Source organism: Amblyraja radiata, chromosome 27, assembly GCF_010909765.2.
Source record: "Amblyraja radiata isolate CabotCenter1 chromosome 27, sAmbRad1.1.pri, whole genome shotgun sequence".
In the NCBI taxonomy this organism is placed as follows: Eukaryota; Metazoa; Chordata; class Chondrichthyes; order Rajiformes; family Rajidae; genus Amblyraja; species Amblyraja radiata.
Window position 1 is genome coordinate 12,459,305 of NC_045982.1, and position 18,103 is coordinate 12,477,407.

The window sequence follows — 18,103 nt, forward strand, 5'->3', positions numbered from 1 at the left end:
GAGATCTTCAGTTTCCTCCCACACTCCAAAGACGTACAGGGTTGTAGGTTGATTGGCTGGTCTGCATGTCAATTGTCTCAAGTGTGTTTGTGTAGGATTGTGTTAATGTGCGGGGATCGCAGGTCGGTGCGGACTCGGTGGGCCAAAGGGCCTGTGTCGGCGCTTCATTTCCAAACTAAACTAAGATTTAGCATCACAAGATTTTTTTAAAAGCTATCTTAGGAATATACCAACACCAAAATTCATGGAAAGTACAGCATAGGAAGAGGCCCTTCAGCCCACTATGTCTCTGCTGAATGTGATGCCAAATTAAAGTAATCCCTTCTACCTGCAAGGGATTCCCTATCTCTCCATTCCCTGTATATTCATGTACCTGTTTAAAAGGCCTTAAACACCACTATCAAATCTGCCTCCACCACCTCCCCTAGAAACACACACCCTGCAATGTCCCTGTCCCTTAGGAAACCTGAACGGAAACCTCTGGAGACTTTGCGCCCCACCCAAGATTTCCGTGCGGTTCCCGGAGGTTTTTGTCAGTCTCCCCAACTTTCGAAAGTGGTTTCCGCTTCTTCTATGTTCCGGAGATTATTTCAAAAAATTCAAAACCAGCCGCGACTAAAAATAGGTTGCCGTTTTAAAAGTCGGTAATTTTTTAGTCGAAGCCGGTTGCGATGCTAGTTGAAGGTGGTTGCCGGGGGTTGCCGATTTTTAAAACGGCAACCTATTTTTAGTCGCGGCCGGTTTTGAATTTTTTGAAATAATCTCCGGAACATGGAAGAAGAGGAAACCACTTTCGACCATTAGGGAGACTGACAAAAACCTCCAGGAACCGCACGGAAACCTGGGGTGGGGCGCAAAGTCTCCAGAGGTTTCCGTTCAGGTTTCCTAAGTGGGACAGGGGCATAAGGCAGCAACTCTACCGCTGCGCCACCGTGAGTTAGGAGATCTTGTGCAGCCAATACCTGTCCATATGGGTGTAAACTTGGGTGTCTAAACTTGGCAAAACTCAATGCTTTCTTCTTCCATGTTCCCATATTCCCAATTATTCGAAATGTTACTGAAAAAGGCGTAAACCAAACATTACCATAGCAACTATTCGCCGGACAGCGGCAGAAGACATATCTTCTCCTTTTGGTTCCTCCACAAGAGTCATACCAAGATATTTGAGATTAAATATCATTCCTTCCTGCAGCGTTTCTCTCGTATCTGTCCAGTTTTCTGGCAATTCTTGGAGGGGGGGAAAAAAAAGCAAGAGAAAGAAAGTGAATTAAGAAATGCAAGTTCAAAGTGGCTGTCAGCAAGCAAATCAGATTTATCTTGCATCTATATGTTCAAATCAGCAGCCACAACATTGGGGTAAATGTAGAAAAACAAGGAACTGCAGGTGCTGGTTTACACCAAACTGAGACACAAAGCGCTGGAGTAACTCAGCGGGCCAGACAGCATTTCTGGAGCAAAATGATGGGCGACGGGACCCTCCTTCAGATCTTGCTGGAGGACAACCCCAATTTAAAAAAATACCCTAACACTGTGAGATGACAAGAAAGGATTACAGCATTCTATACACAAATTAGTCAGTGGAAGAATATTTTGTATTCATTTGAAAAGCCATTGTACTGGAAACTGGTCCCATCACCAGTGCATTACCATTGGACCATTTTATTAATTAACTCATTTGTTAACCATTGTAAAAACTCTTAAAACAAAAAAGCTGCAATGTCTGGGAGCAAAGATATTAATACCCCATGCATCGACAGTTTACAGTTAGTTTATTAAACTTATTTTTGGTTGAATTTTTATTCCCCTCGCCCGTGAGCTATCTGTCAGGGCAATATTTTAAAATGCTGCTCGGTTATATTGGCTTGGTAAAGTACGGAAACAAAACTCATAAAAATGAGCATAGTTTGTGTGCAACTCACCAACTGCAGTCAAAGTAGATACATTCACCCGTACACATCAAAGTCTCAAAACATGTATGTGTTTTCTGTAACATGTATGTTCTGCAGTTTATTTTCCACAACACAATTCTTAATCAGTAGATGATGGGGATGGTTTAGTTTGCTAAATATTTTCTCCAATATATTCCTAAATGTCACATTGTCTTCATATAAATAACATTGTCGGGAAGAGATGTTCTAAAAAAAATGAACAATTGATCGCAGCTGATGATAACATTCTAGTTCATTTTGTGTATTACTTTCACCTTTTCCTCTCTCCGACTGATTAAGATGACAGCAACACCACCACACACAGTCATGTCTATTATCAGACTGAGAAATTTAAACAAGAACTTCAAATTCCTGGTCCTAGCATACTGATGCAATTATAAAGAAAGCACATCAGCGCCTCTACTTCCTGAAAAGATTACAGAGAGTATGTCAAAGAGGACTCTCTCGAGCTTCTACAGGTACACAGTAGAGAGCATGCTGACTGGTTACATCGTGGCTTGGTTTGGCAACTTGAGCGTCCAGGAGCGGAAAAGGATGCAGAAAGTTGTGACCATTGCCCAGTCCACCATCGGCTCTGACCTCCCCACCATCGAAGGGATCTATCGCAGTCGCTGCCACAAAAAGGAAGCCAACATCATCAAGGACCCACACCATCCTGGCCACGCACTCATCTCTCCGCTACCATCGGGCAGAAGGTACAGGAGCCTGAAATCTGTTACATCCAGGTTCAGGAACAGTTTCTTCCCCACAGCCATCAGGCTATTAAACTCGCCAACAAACAGACTCTGAACTGTAACAGTCTATCGCACTTTATCTGCTTATTTATGTGTATATTGAACTGAACTGTTCTGTATTTTTGCCTACAATATTCTGTTGTGCAGCAGTTACTGTTGCTTACTAATATTCTGTAGTGCTGCAGCAAGCAAGAATTTCATTGTCCTATCTGGGACACATGACAATAAACTCTCTTGACTTGACTTGAAGCTGGTTTGGAATCCAAATGTAAATGCCACCTGCACTGGGGAACGTTTCTGTTGATGAAAATTAAAATGCACCAGCAGTTGAAAATCTGAAGTACAAATAGAAAATGCTGGAGACACTTCATAGGTCAGACAAGGTCTGTGGAAAGAGAAAGAAACATTTCACATCCAGGACACTAATGGGCCTGTCCCACGTAGGTGACTCTTTAGGCGACTGCCAGGGACTAGTTTTAATGGAATTCACTTACGACACCTGGCGACAACCTACGACAACACCTACGTCAACCCACGACAGCAACAATTATCACCACTGTCGCTGAAAAATTTTCAACATGTCGCCCAAAAAAATCACCTAAGTGGGACAGGCCCATAAGGCAGATATTCTCCATTGAGTGTCATTTCTATCTATCTTCATTCGCTGTTGAGTTGTGTTCTCCGGTCGGACTACACACGACTTGTTGCACTTTAAGAGGCAAGTACAAGTTAATGGATGGCGGTAGAAATGGCAAGATTGCTGCAGATTTGTTCTCCGCTTAGGGAAGCTCTGAACCCACGTTACGATGCAAGTTATGATTAAACGCTATGTTTGATAAATCAAACCCCAATCCACCCCATCATCATTTACTACTCTAATATGAGACGTACAACATCACATTGCAGGTCGATCCAGAGTCTCTATTGCATTCAGTTGTATAATCTGTAGCAACCACTGAATATATGAATTTCCAGTATTCTTTTACACTATGCTGCTAAGGAAGGGAGAAGATTTTTTTCCTACCCATTGCTGAGATAGCATGCAAACCAGTATACTTCTGGTAATTTTCATTACACATTTTTAGTGTAAAGATGCAGCATCAAAACAGGCCCATCAGCCCATGCAGACCACCAATCACCTGTTCACATTAGTACTATCCCACTTTTTCCATCCACTCCCTACACACCAGCGGAAATTTACAGAGGCCAATTAACTTACGATCCCACACCCATTTTTAGGCTGTGGGAGGAATGCAGAGCACCCAGAGGAAACGTGCACTGTGGTGGGGTAAACCTGCAAACTCCTCACAGGCAGTACTGGAGGTCAGGGTCGAATCCAGGTCTCTGGAGCTGCGAGGCAGCAACTCTACTAGCTGCCATTTAAAAGGCTTGAACCAGAAGGCGAAACACTGAAGGTGTTATAAATGTGAACAACTTCGAAACATGGACTACAACACGAGATTTAATACGCATATGTGAATTCAACTATGCAGAATTGTAGCACTCATTCACACATCAACTTCAAACACAAACCTTGAATTCTGAAACAAACTACGCACACACACAGATAAGAGTATGTTCCTAGTTATAAAATCAGCCCTTGCTGGGAATATCCTTCTCATGCCTCTCCCATACGCAACATCTGTTAAACAAATATTGGATGAAATATTCAAGGTTTTTTTTCGAGAAAAAATAACTGAATCACCAGAGAATATTTTTATAAACATCCCCAATGTTAGCAAGAAATTTTGCGGAATTTATTAACCTAAACTATGTAGCAGGGAAGAGAATTAAAACTGGGGAAATTACAATACAGATGACTGGTTGAGGCTATCGAGGTATATAAATCATAAGGGGAGTAGATAGGATGAATGTACAGTCTTTTTCCCCTCAGCGTGGAGTTAAAGGTCATGGGGAGAAGGCAGGAAAATGGGGTTGAGAGGAAAGATAGATTAGTCATGATCAGATGGCAGAGCAGACTCCATGGGCCACATGGCCTAATTCTGCTCTTATGTCCTATGGGCATCTTAGTCCGCATGTGTGACTCAGCCATCGTGCCTGTTGCTGTGTTCTATGACTCCGACAATGATATTTTCTCATTTAAAAGGATATTTTACTTTTATTTGCAGTTCACCTAATTTCAAGGGCCAAGAATAACACTGGGATCCATTGGATCAAACAGCTTGATCACATTTATCATAAAGACCGATATCACATAGAAAATAGGTGCAGGAGTAGGCCATTCGGCCCTTCTAGCCTGCACCGCCATTCAATATGATCATGGCTGATCATCCAACTCAGTATCCTGTACCTGCCTTCTCTCCATACCCCCTGATCCCTATAGCCACAAGGGCCACATCTAACTCCCTCTTAAATATAGCCAACGAACTGGCCTCAACTACATTCTGCGGCAGAGAATTCCAGAGATTCACCACTCTCTGTGCAAAAAATGTTTTTCTCATCTCAGTCCTAAAAGATTTCCCCCTTATCCTTAAACTGTGACCCTAATGAACTGCTTGGTGTAGGAAGGAACTGCAAATGTTGGTTGAAACGAAGATATACATGAAAAGCTGGAGTAGCTCAGCGGGTCAGACAACATCTCTGGAGAAAAGGAAAAGGAGACATTTTGGGTCAAGACCCTTCTTCAGGCTGAGACTTGGCGGAAAAGGTAACGAGAGACATTGACAGTGATATAGAGAGTAATAGAACAAATGAAGTAGCAATGATAAAGAAAACAGGCTATTGTTAGCTGTGGACTAGGTGAAATGAGTTGTAGACAATGAGACTCAACAAGATACCTTTGAATCTCGTACAAGGACTTGGATGGGAAGTTAGAGAAATCAATATGTATACGGCTGTAGTGTGGTCAGTGGTAAACAGTTAATGCCATCTTGGCAATAGATCCGAATCTAAACTAAAATCCAAACTTAACTTTTTTATTTCAATGCCATTCGATATTTTAAAAAAGCAGACATTAATAAAAAGACTTACAATGGATTATTTATGATTCTTCCCCGAGGAGGGAAGATAATATTTTCCCAGTGTTCTGTTCTAGAGATATTGAAAGTTGTGGTATAACTGGTTAGTTCACCCCAAACCCAAATGTAAGTTTAAATTCAATTTCTCATCAAAAGCCACCGACTCAATTTTGATTACACATTGCCACCAAAGGGAACAGAAATATTCATTAATAACGTTGTGAATTGTAGCAGAACAAAAATAATTAATTTCTCTTCCTCTTCCATCAACCACACTTCCTATGAATTGTCTTTAAGAAAGGTTTGGCCTCAAAGTTCAATAAAAATGTGATAATTCAGTGCATGATCATTTGGACATTGCTGCTTTGGCAGCTGGCCCATCAGGAAGCACTTACCACTTTCCCACCTAAGATAGACACAAAATGCTGCATGCAACATCTCTGGAGAGAAGGAATGGGTGACGTTTCAGGTCGAGACCCTTCTTCAGTCTTCGACCCGAAACGTCACCCACTCCTCTCCAGAGATGCTGTCTGTCACGCTGAGTTACTCCAGCATTTTGTGCCCATCTTCGGTTTATACCAGCATCTGCAGTTCCTTCCTACCACTTTCCCACCTGACCTGCAGGTGCCATGGTTCCTAGGTTCCCTTCCAACTGACTACAATCCTATGTTCTGTGCTTCCTTTAACCTTACCAGTTTCACTGTGAGATTTTTAATGTAGTTTATTATTGTCACGTGTACCGAGGTTCATTGAAAAGCTTTTGTTTGCGTGCTATCCGGTCAAAGAATGGACTGTACGTGAATGCCGCCCACAGTGCACAGGTAAAGGGTACAAAGGTATAACATTGAGGTTCAATAGAGTCCGATTAAAGATAGTTCAACGATCTCCATTGAGTTAGAAGGCAGGTCAGTACTTAACCATTCAGTTGCCCGATAACATCTGGGATGAAACGGTTCCTGAATCTGGAGGTCTGCATTTTCAGACTCCTGTATCTCCCGATACAGAAGGGGAGCGGCAAGGGTGAGACTGGCTATTTTGATGAGGCAGCGTAAATGAAAAAGGTTCATGTTTTAATATGAATAACATTCAATGATCCAGAAAATCTACCATTCCAGCACCAAAGTCCCCGGTGCATTAGATTACAGGAGGTTTGCTAGTTTGATCTTTAGAAATTGAGATGCCCAGTAATTAAGCTTCAAGTTCAGAACCCTTTCAACTCAATCCGCCAGTCTGTTGTTTCACCACCTGAACCACTACAGCTCTAATGCCACATTGTTAGAAGGCAAAAAGAGGAATTAAGGAAAATAGTAGTTGAGAAACTTTAATTCACTGTGTAAATCCTGCACCATGGGAACCAAGGTGCAGCCAACAACACAGGATGATGAGCTGGGCCTGCCAGCATGTGACAAGTCAGGGCAAGATATCATTGGCAACATAAACTGGTATTGGTGTAATTATTGTCACGAGGTGAATTTTTTTTTTAAACTTAGTGTGCCTTCTATCCAGTCAAACCATGCTTTACAAGAATACAATCAAATTATACACAAATACAGCATCTAGCACAAAGATAAATATACCAGAGTATATTTTCCCCTATTTAGTTAAACAGAAAGTTGTTAAACAGGACTCAAAGTTCAGCATTTCTAAGAACTAAACATAAACCAAGTCGACAACAGAAAACTAATTTAAACATAATGTCTTCGATGCTAGAGGCTACCGTTACATCAAGGTTTTCCATTTCCTCAGATACTGCATCTACAATACTTCTCCCCAGAGCTGGTTTAATTATTTGGGTTTATTGGATACATTATCTTCGCATGAAAATAGCCCTTTGAAAGGTAGTCACAATAAGGAACTAAAAAAAGATAGCAATATGTTATTTTTCAGAAAGAACTGCAGATGCCGGAAAAATCGAAGGTAGACAAAAATTCTGGAGAAACTCAGGGGGTGAGGCAGCATCTATGGAGCGAAGGAATAGATGACGTTTCGTGTCGAGACCCTTCTTCAGAATATAGTACAAGTTATCTGTTTGGTTTTATAGAGAGTACATATAATGTGGAAGAACGTGCTACAAATCGTCGCCGAAATCTATAAATTTATCCCAAGGAAATTAGATGACTGTTCAAAAAAGGCTGTTGGTAGTGAGCAGGAAGGTGGGATTAAAGCATGTGGCTGATTTGGAGAAAAACAGACAGATTTGTTGGGACAATGGCCACTGTCCATTTTTTTTAACATAATACAATTCTGAGAATAATATTCTCCAGAAATTGAAAGTGGTCCATGCCTGAAGAGTCCACCCTAATTATTACAGACCTCCATATACAGATTTTGGTCATAGCAGGCAGAGCATCCCCTGGGTAATCAGACACCACTGTCTCTTTAAGAACCCAGGCTGCCAGCTACACTACGAGACTATTGAAATTGACAAGCGATTGCTTTAATCGACACTTGTGCAATTATACTTTATTAAACAATGTAACAAACAGCCGTTAGTATATTTTGCTTGCAACAACAAAAATACTCATTTAGCTGTAAAGGAGAACTTTGTACTGTATTTGAAAATAACTTGTTTCATGGAGTGGCCGCTAGGTGGCTGGAGTGAATCCTGTACTCAGTTATAGTGGACAATAGGCAATAATGGACAACATTCAATATTACTCGATTCGTGGATGGAATACGCCCAACGTACATCAATTTTAACAGCATCAAATATCTCTTAAACCACTTTACGCAAGTTCATTGTTCCATTTTGGTACATACGAGTTAAATAGTCTGGACTCTCTTATCTTGACATCAATAGATCACAATCTATTGGCCAGTACATTTGATCCACAGTTACATAGCACACAACCAGGGCAGCATAGAAACAGGCCCCTCAGCCCACAACCTCTGTGCTGAACATGATGCCAAGATAAACTTATCCCTGCTTGTGTGGAATGAAACTGCAGATGCTGGTTTATACTAAAGATAGACAGAAAGTGTTGGAGTAACTTCGCGGGTCAGGCAGCCATCTTTGGAGAAAAAGGATGGGTGACCCTTTTTCAGACCCAATGCATCTCTGCTTATGTGCGCTCCATTCTCTGAATTTTCATGTGCCCATCTACAAGCCTTTTAAAAGCCACTATCATATCTGTCGCCATCTCCTCCCCTGGTAGCATGTTCCAGGCACTACCACTCTCTGTATAAAAAAACTTCCCCTGCATATCTTTCTTTAAACTTTGCTCCTCTCAACTTAAAGCTATGCCCTTTAGTTTTTGATATTTCCACCTTGGGATAAAAGGGTCCGACTGTCCACTCTATCTATGCCCCTCATAATTCTGTATACTATATCAGGTCTCCCCTCCGCCTCTAATGCTCCAGTGAAAACAATCCAAGTTTGTTCAAAGTCTCCTTGTAGCTAATGCCCACTAATCCAGGTGGTGTACAGTTAAACCTCCTCTGCATTCTCTTCAAAGCCTCCACAACCGTCCCATAATGGAATGACCAGAACTATACACCATGCTCCAAATGCGGCCTAATCAAGAGTTTATAATGCTGCTAAATGACTTCTTGACTCTGATACTCAATGCCCTGACTGATGAAGGTAAAAATACCACATGCCTTCCTCACCACTCTCAACTTTTGTTGCCACTTTCAGGGAGCTGTGGACTTGGACCCGGACCCCAAGATTCCTCTGTACATCAATGCTACTAAGGGTCTTGCCATTAACAGTATACTTTTCCATTACATCTCCCACTTGCTTGAATAAAACTCCATCTGCCATTTCTCTGCCCACTTCTGTAGCTGATCGACATGCCACTGTATACTTCGACAGCCTTTAGGATCAAAATTTTGAATATTTCAGGCTATATTGTAACATCAAGAGTTTTCTCCATGGTGTCAATTTAACCAAGGAGTAGAGATTTTAGGAGCACTGAAAACTTAGCCAAGAATAGACTGTTATGTTGAACTCTGCAACAACTGTAATTATTTTAATTCTGGGAAATTTCCATGCAGACTGAACGTCTGTAACAGATAATTTACTGCAGACAAGATTTGAGAATGTCCTCTAAATCCAAATATAATTATTAACTTAAAAGCACAAGCTAACTATCATAACAGTTAATTTTAAACCTATGATTTAAAAAAATGCCTTTATTCACCGTACAATCTGAACTAATTATCACTTAAAACCCATAAAAAGAGCCTGTCTTTGGCTCTTGGCACAGCTGGCAGAGCTGCTGCTGCCTCACAGCACCTCGGTGCTGTCTGTGTGGAGCTTGCATGTTCTTGCTGAGACTACATGGGTTTCCTCCAGGAGCTCCAGTTTCCTCCCACATCCCAAAGATATGCTGGTTTGTAGATTAATTGGCCTGTAAAATGTCCCTAGTGGGCAGGGAGTGGATGCAAATGTGAGATAACATAGGACTAGTGTTAATGGGATATCAACGGCCGTTGACTCAGTGGGCTGAATGGCCAGTTGCCATGGCGTATCTTTCAATCAATCAAAATTAAAAATCCTTCAATTCAAATTTATATACCCGAATCCAAAGAACACATTTATTCAAAGTAGTACGATTTGTCAATATGAAGAACATATTAATACATATATTCACCGAAAACCAGTTTGCAATAGAAACACAAAACATGAACTGATGCAGATAAAAATCTATGTTCCCAGTTGCAACAACATTAACAGACGAAGGAGCCTGCCCCAGCATGAAAAGAATCAATTGCATCATTTTGGAGACAAGCTTATGGTATGGCTTAAAATGTGATCACAGTAGAGGCAGAGAGCCAAAATTAACAGCTGTCAAAGGTGGAGCCAGAAAAGTACTTTTTTTTAAATGAAAAAGAAAATCAGGAAATTTAACTATAGTCAGAATTCTTTAATAGATCAAAAATTGACAAGCAGGAAACATTAACTACATATTGAAAGTACAGCTATTATTTGAAATTTCATATTGATTGCAGATAACTGAACCATTGGGTGAAGTTTTTCAAAACTCAACAACGAGTCCTAACAGCAGGCCAACAAACAGAAAAATGCTGATTCTGAAGCTCTTTTTCAGGCAGGGAGTCAAAATGTCAGAATGTATTGGCCAGTCAGTTCAAATCTGCTGTGGGAAGATGCAAGTTTTGATAAAGAAGGAAGAAACAGCTAGCTTGGTTTAGAGATACAGCGTGGAAACAGGCCCTTCGGCCCACCAAGTCCATGCTGACCAGCGATCACCCTGTACACTAGCACTAACCTGCGCACTAGGGACAATTTACAATTTTACCACAGCCAATCAACCTACAAATCTGAACGTCTTTGGCGTGTGGGAGGAAACCGGAGCATTTTTACTGGAGAACAAGCAAACTCCATACAGACAGCACCCGTAGTCAGGATCGAACCCGGGTCTCCGGTGCTGTAAGGCAGCAACTCTCTGCTGCACCACCCTGCCACCCAAGTCATTTAGAGAAGTCTAAAGCAATCAAATCAACATAGTTTTATGAAAGGGCAATCATATTTACTAAGGGGCTGTAACCATTGTTAAAGATTCTGAATCACAAGAAAAAACTTCAAATCCTGAAATCTGAATTAATTCAGTAAAGGCCATTCTGACAGCATCTGTGGAGGTTTGTGCACAATTACATTTTCAAACTAGAAACCTGAGAACACACATGGATTTTAAGCTGCAAGGAGGCCGGGGAGTGGAGAGAACAGAGGAAATGTCTGTGATTGGGCCGCAACCAGTCCCTACTTCTGGTGCCACCCAAGAGAGGGATGTGACTGGAGGAGAGTGAATGGAGGAGGATGAGTGGGTGGAGTTAGACAAGGCAAACAGTCCATCAATGCTGAAACCAAGTGGATGCTGCAAATACTCAGCAGATCAAAGAGCATATGTGGGGGTAGATAAACGTTACAGGCACACAGGCTGACATCTGAACTGATCACAAACCGGAAAGACTACTTATCTCTTTGTACAGGATTATGTGGACGAGCAGATTTAAACAATCGAGTGGCGGGTCTGACTGGTGCAAGGGTGCAGTGGTAGAGTTGCTGCCTTACTACAGAGACCTGGGTTTGATCCCGACTATGGGTGCTGTCTGTGTGAAATTCGCACATTCTCCCTGTGACCGCGAGGGTTTTCTCCGGGTGCTCTGGTTTCCTCCTGCGCTCCAAAAACGTACAGGTCTGCAGATTAATTGGCGTTGGTAACATTGTAAATTGTCTCCAACGCGTAGGATAGTGCTAGTGCCGGCGTGGACTTGGTGGGCCAAAGGGCCAATTTTTGCACGGTATCTCTGAAGTCCAAAGACTAGTAATAGGGTTAAAAGTCACAGAGCAGCACAAATGGATTTGGACCATGTGGTTTCTCTTTGTTATACATTGCATCCCGAGTCAAGCATTACTCTAAAACAGTTCACTGTCATGCAATGAGAAATTTCTAGTTGCTAAGTAAATGCACACATTTAATAATTTCTATCCGCAGAGGAACAACCTCCTCATAATCATAAGCAATAGTTTCTACATAGATTTTAAGGTCTGATCCATTGAATATTTAAATGAGTATCGCAGAGTCTAAATAGCGTTGCCGTTTTTTCACGTTATTCCCTTTATCATATATCTGTGCACTGTGGGTGGTTTGATTGTAATCACATATTGTCTTCCTGCCGACTGGTCAGCTCTCAACAAAAGCTTTTCACTGTACCTCGGTACACGTCACAATATCAGGTTTGGTGCAGCATTCGTCCCATTACTGGATCACACTGCAAGCTGCAGGAATGCAGCAGCAGCAGCAGCAGCAGCAGCAACGATCAACACTTCTGGCCCTGCAGTAAAATAGGGAAGTGTACTTTCCTAGAGATTACTGCAGGAGGGCACATGTTAGAGTAATCGAGCTCAGCCGTGACAAAACCAATAATGGACAGAAACAAAGAATAGCAGTTGCTGGTTTACAAAAAAAAGACACAAAGTGCTGGAGTAACTCGGCTGTTCAGACAGCATCCCCAGAAAACTTGCATAGGTGAGGTCATTATATGGTATGCATCTGGGATTGTAGCAGTCTGGTCAAACTATTAGTCCAAAAGTCGAGACCATTGACTAGCTAATGGAGATTTAATGACACAACACTTGGGGAAACAAATGTTGTTAATCAAACAACTGAGAAATAAAGAGGTTGAAAGAATGAACTGCAGATACTGGTTCCCAAAAAATCCCACAAAGTGCTGGAGTAACACAGTGGGTCAGGCATCACCTCTGAAGAACATGGCTACTGCCTGGCCCGCTGAGTTACTCCGGCATTTTGTGTTTATCTAAAAGATGGGGGGGGGGGGGGTCATCAGGAGTATGGGCGCACCCAGAGAGAGAGCACCCAAAGTCCAGATCAAATCCATTTCCTTGCTGCTAACCACTACACCAGTGTGCCACCCAGCTGTCTTCCTGGCAACCTACCGCCTGCACTTTGCAAAATGAAAACTATCCACAAAGAGGAATAAAAAATAATGTATCTTCTTTTAAGATGCGAGAAAGATAGAGGCAAAAGATAATCAAACATTCCATTGGAAACGCAATTGATATCTGAATTCAAAATTGTCTTTGAGACACATGTTAAATCCCACAGCTACACCTTTATTTCTCAGACCAGAAGTTCTGAAATTTAAATTATGGCATTATGTTGAAAGATATTTCAGTTTATCTAGACAGTCAAGAGAGTCTAATAGCCATATGAATGGAAAATGGAACAATAACATTCTCACCTGCAGCAGCATAACAGGCATGTAAACTCAGTACTCATAGTAAACAAAAAAATCCATAAATTAAAAATAACAATATTATTGCAAAAAGCCCAAAGCCCTTAGTGCAGACTAGACAGTTGACAGTTCATGGTTTAGTTAATGTTTGTGGTTTGGATAGGGCTCCGTGTAACAGGTATTGTAAACCAGCATCTACAGTTCCTTGCTTGGAAACATAGAAAATAGGTGCAGGAGTAGGCCATTCGGCCCTTCGAGCCTGCACTGCCATTCAATATGATCATGGCTGATAATTCAACTCAGTATACTGTACCTGCCTTCTCGCCATACCCCCTGATCCCTTTAACCACAAGGGCCACATCTAACTCCCTCTTAAATGTAGCCAATGAACTGGCCTCAACTACCTTCTGTGGCAGAGAATTCCAGAGATTCACCATTCTCTGTGTGAAAAATGTTTTTCTCATAGAAACATAGAAAATAGGTGCAGGAGTAGGTCATTCGGCCCTTCGAGCCTGCACCGCCATTCAATATGATCATGGCTGATCATCCAACTCAGTATCCTGTACCTGCCTTCTCTCCATACCCCCTGATCCCTTTAGCCACAAGGGCCACATCTAACTCCCTCTTAAATATAGCCAATGAACTGGCCTCAACTACCTTCTGCGGCAGAGAATTCCAAAGATTCACCACTCTCTGTGTGAAAAAAGTTTTCCTCATCTTGATTCTAAAAGATTTCCCCCTTATCCTTAAACCGTGACCCCTTGTTCTGGACTTCCCCAACATCGGGAACAATCTTCCTGCATCTAGCCTGTCCAACCCCTTAAGAATTTTGTAAGTTTCTATAAGATCCCCCCTCAATCTTCTAAATTCTAGCGAGTACAAACCGAGTCTATCCAGTCTTTCTTCATATGAAAGTCCTGACATCCCAGGAATCAGTCTGGTGAACCTTCTCTGTACTCCCTCTATGGCAAGAATGTCTTTCCTCAGATTAGGAGACCAAAACTGTACGCAATACTCCAGGTGTGGTCTCACCAAGACCCTGTACAACTGCAGTAGACACTGCATGACACCCAGGTCTCGTTGCATCTCCCCCTTTCCTAATTGGCCACCATTCAGATAATAATCTACTTTCCTGTTTTTGCCACCAAAGTGGATAACCTCACATTTATCCACATTATACTGCATCTGCCATGCATATCTCGGTCCTAAAATATTTCCCCCTTATCCTTAAACTGTGACCCCTTGTTCTGGACTTCCCCAACATCGGGAACAATCTTCCTGCATCTAGCCTGTCCAACCCCTTAAGAATTTTGTACGTTTCTATAAGATCCCCCCTCAATCTTCTAAATTCTAGCGAGTACAAGCCGAGTCTATCCAGTCTAATAGATTCTGCTTCTACAGGTATTGTACAAATATCGCTTAAAGTACCTTACAAACTAGAGTAATCTGTACAGATGTTTTCTACTTCTATATCCAGATGAGGAACAACCACTTAATGCCACAGAAGAATCAAAATATTTTATCAATTTCCTAATTCATGAGTAAAGTCTTCAAATATGCAAGGTTTAATGATGCGCCGTCCTGACTTGGAAATGTTTCTTCCCTTCTTTATCGTCACAGGGACCTGGCCGAATATTCCTATGTATTCTTATCACAGATAGATAAACACACATTCTATTTGCAGCAACAAAATATATAATATAAAATATCCAGCTAAATACTTGTTCCAGTGTTACAGCGTTTTCCTCTCTAAATAAAAGTACAAATATTTGCATCTGCACGTGGCACGGACGAGTTGGGCCGAAGGGCATATTTCCGCGCTGTATCACTCCAATCTACAGTTACAATCCAGAACCAGCAAACTATAGGCATTAATTGATAATCCACAACAGATAATTTGAGAATTAGCATTCAATTGAAAAATAAGTGTAGTCTTTTTTAACTAATCGGTTCATTAAAAAGTTGGCCAGGTCTGACTTATATATGTTTCTATTCTCAAAGCATTACCACTTCAAACACTCTCTTAAGTAGTAGCCTCATAAGCCTAATCATTTACGTGTTTGGGTGCCTCGAATTCGCTGCCAGGGAAAATCTTTTACTTACTTTGAGATATGGGGAGAGGGATTGCAGGGAGATTGCGGTGGGCAGGGATTCTGAGGGTGAATTGACGGAAGGTCACTGAGTGCTGTGGAGTTGGCCAGATCATAGGAAGGAAGGTCAGGAAGATGGCCAAGGGTCAGAGGTCGGAGGCCTCTGGTGAGCAAGATCCCAGGGGGAAAATCTGGCTCTGACCAGAAAAGCCGCCACATGTTGAGAAACCTGTCGCAAAAATGGCACAAAATACCATAGACACAAAAAGCTGGAGTAACTCAACGGGCCAGACAGCATCTCTGGAGAAAAGGAATAGGTGGCGTTTCGGGTCGAGACCCTTCTTATACCAGTGGACGTGAAATAATTTCTTGAAACAAGCAACATCTGCTTGCTTATTCAAGCACAAAGGTGTTACAGACACCTATTTTCAGTCTAATTACTCATCTCAGCGAGGTGGAGGCACCAATCCACAGAATTCAAAATGGGAGGGCAAATAACAACCTTTGCCCAGGCCCTTCCGCTGCACCGCCAACAATCCTGACAACACACTCCTCCACACAAAGGGCAGCCGAGAAACACCAGTTTGTCCCTCCGATTGAAAGCAAAGCTGAAAATATCATATGTCATCAACTGTAAGGACGTGTTCGTTCCCTGCCCCGAGTCCCCGCCCATTTGGCAGGTTTGTGTTTGCGCAACGAACGTTGTTGGGAATTTAATTCTGCACCTCACTAATATGGTGCACTCGGAAATGCTTATTGACAGCTTCCAGGAAGTTTAAGGAGGCAGTGTATTTCATAACAACTCTTCATTCACGAATCCAAATTTGAGATGAAATCTGATGCAGTTCAATTTCCAATAATTAAAATACACTCATCTTGTTTAACCATGCTCTATTGTTTATTCCTTATCCTCTTTTAATAAATTAACATAGCGCGGGTTTTCTCCGGGAAGCTCCAGCTTCCTCCCACACTACAAAGGCATACAAGTTTGTAGGCTGATTGGCTTGGTATAAAAGCAAATTGTTCCTAGTGTGTTTGGAACTAGTGTTAAGGGCCAGTCCCACGAGCATGCGACTCCATGCGGCAAGCGCAACCTAAAGGGCCAGTCCCACCAGCATGCGGCAAGCGCGACCAAACCAGAAGCGGGGGCCGAACGGAGGTCGAGTAAGTGACATGAAGTGCGAGCGAAGTCCGCGGGAAGTTCGCGCGTGACGTACGGCTTCGAGGCGGCTGCGGGCCGGCAGAGTTTTTGAACAGTTTTTCGGAGCCCCACGCGATGTCGGGACCAGCTCCGCACAACTCCATACGGCTCCGGCGATCGAAGTGGGACTGGCCCCGCGAGGCCGTACGGCTCAAGCGACCACGTTAGGTCGCGCTTGCCGCATGCAAGTGGAACCAGCCCTTTAGGTCGCGCTTGCCGCATGGAGTCACATGCTCGTGGGACATGCCCTTTAGTGTTTGAATTGCAGGCATGGGTTGCAAGGTTGAAAGAAATGTTTAAGGAGCAACACATAAACTTTCTGTTATCAATCAAGTGCATGCAAAGGATGGTCACATGACAGCCCACACTACAATATGGCTCCCAAGGCACTAGGATTCACCAGTCTGTCAGTCTCTCCTTTAACAGGTAGGAAGTCAGTGATGGTGTTCTGCTCCATCTGTCCTGGGCTGGGACGCATCAAGAGGCCAGAACATCTGTCCTGCAGTTGCTAACTTCCCCTTCCCAGAGCAACAAGCGTAACGAGGGCCAGTCACTTAGACGATGAGGCTCAGGCACAAAGTATATTCAAGACAGACTCCGAGAGGCTTCTAGGTATCAAGGGAATCATGGATGAAAGGATGTGGAAAGAAGCTGTTGGAGCCAGAGACGCTTGCGACGGAAAGCGATGGGGTTGCGGATATGAGTGCAGGAATGTGACAGAGATAGAAGATCAGCCGTGGTCTATGTCAACGCACAGAGCAGGCATGGGGCTGAGAAGCCTCCTCCTGCTTCTATTTCTTCTCCTGACCTGCATCCCTGAACTCAGATCAGCAACGTTTCTGCCATCGCCAGAAAATATCGCTTTAGCTCGTGCCGGCAGAATCTTAATGCCTTCACCATGTGATCTTCTATTCAGTGTCATATTCTGATTGCTGGCTTTAACGTCTACAGATTTTGCTATCATAATTCACCACGTGCAGCAGAAAGCATAACTGACCCTCGGCAAACCTGCCGCATGTCTTCAACGAAAGTCCGTATGTTGAAAAAGCGAAAAAGAAAATCTATTTGCATTACATACTGAAATTGTGGTCAATCTAGTGATAATTCATTTTTTTAAAAACAGGATCTGAAAATCAAAACTAGTTGTTATTTTTATATTAACATGGGGATCTGGAACTCGCTGCCTGAAGGAGTGGGAGGCTGAAACTCGCAACTTGTATCTGAATGTAAACGCAATGAGTCATGACCAATAGAGGCTACAAACTAAGGTCTGGGTGGTGGGATTTACGTAAACTGTAAGATAGACACAAATTGCTGGAGTAACTCAGTTGGACAGGCAGCATCTCTGGAGAGAAGGAATGGATGACATTTCGGGTCGAGACCCTTCTTCGGACTGAGATGCTGCCTGTCCCGCTGAGTTACTCCAGCATTT

The 18,103-nt window shown here is 42.5% G+C and overlaps 1 protein-coding gene across 2 annotated transcripts in view; it reads right to left on the reverse strand.

Annotated features, from left to right (window-relative positions):
- The window catches only part of ldlrap1 (low density lipoprotein receptor adaptor protein 1), a 47,360-nt gene that overhangs the window by 21,002 nt on the left and 8,255 nt on the right, over positions 1-18,103 (reverse strand). For both annotated transcript variants that reach the window (XM_033045153.1, XM_033045154.1), the window contains exon 2: positions 1,085-1,227. In XM_033045153.1, the coding sequence (XP_032901044.1) occupies positions 1,085-1,227 (143 nt within the window). The remainder of the gene's footprint in view (positions 1-1,084; positions 1,228-18,103) is intronic.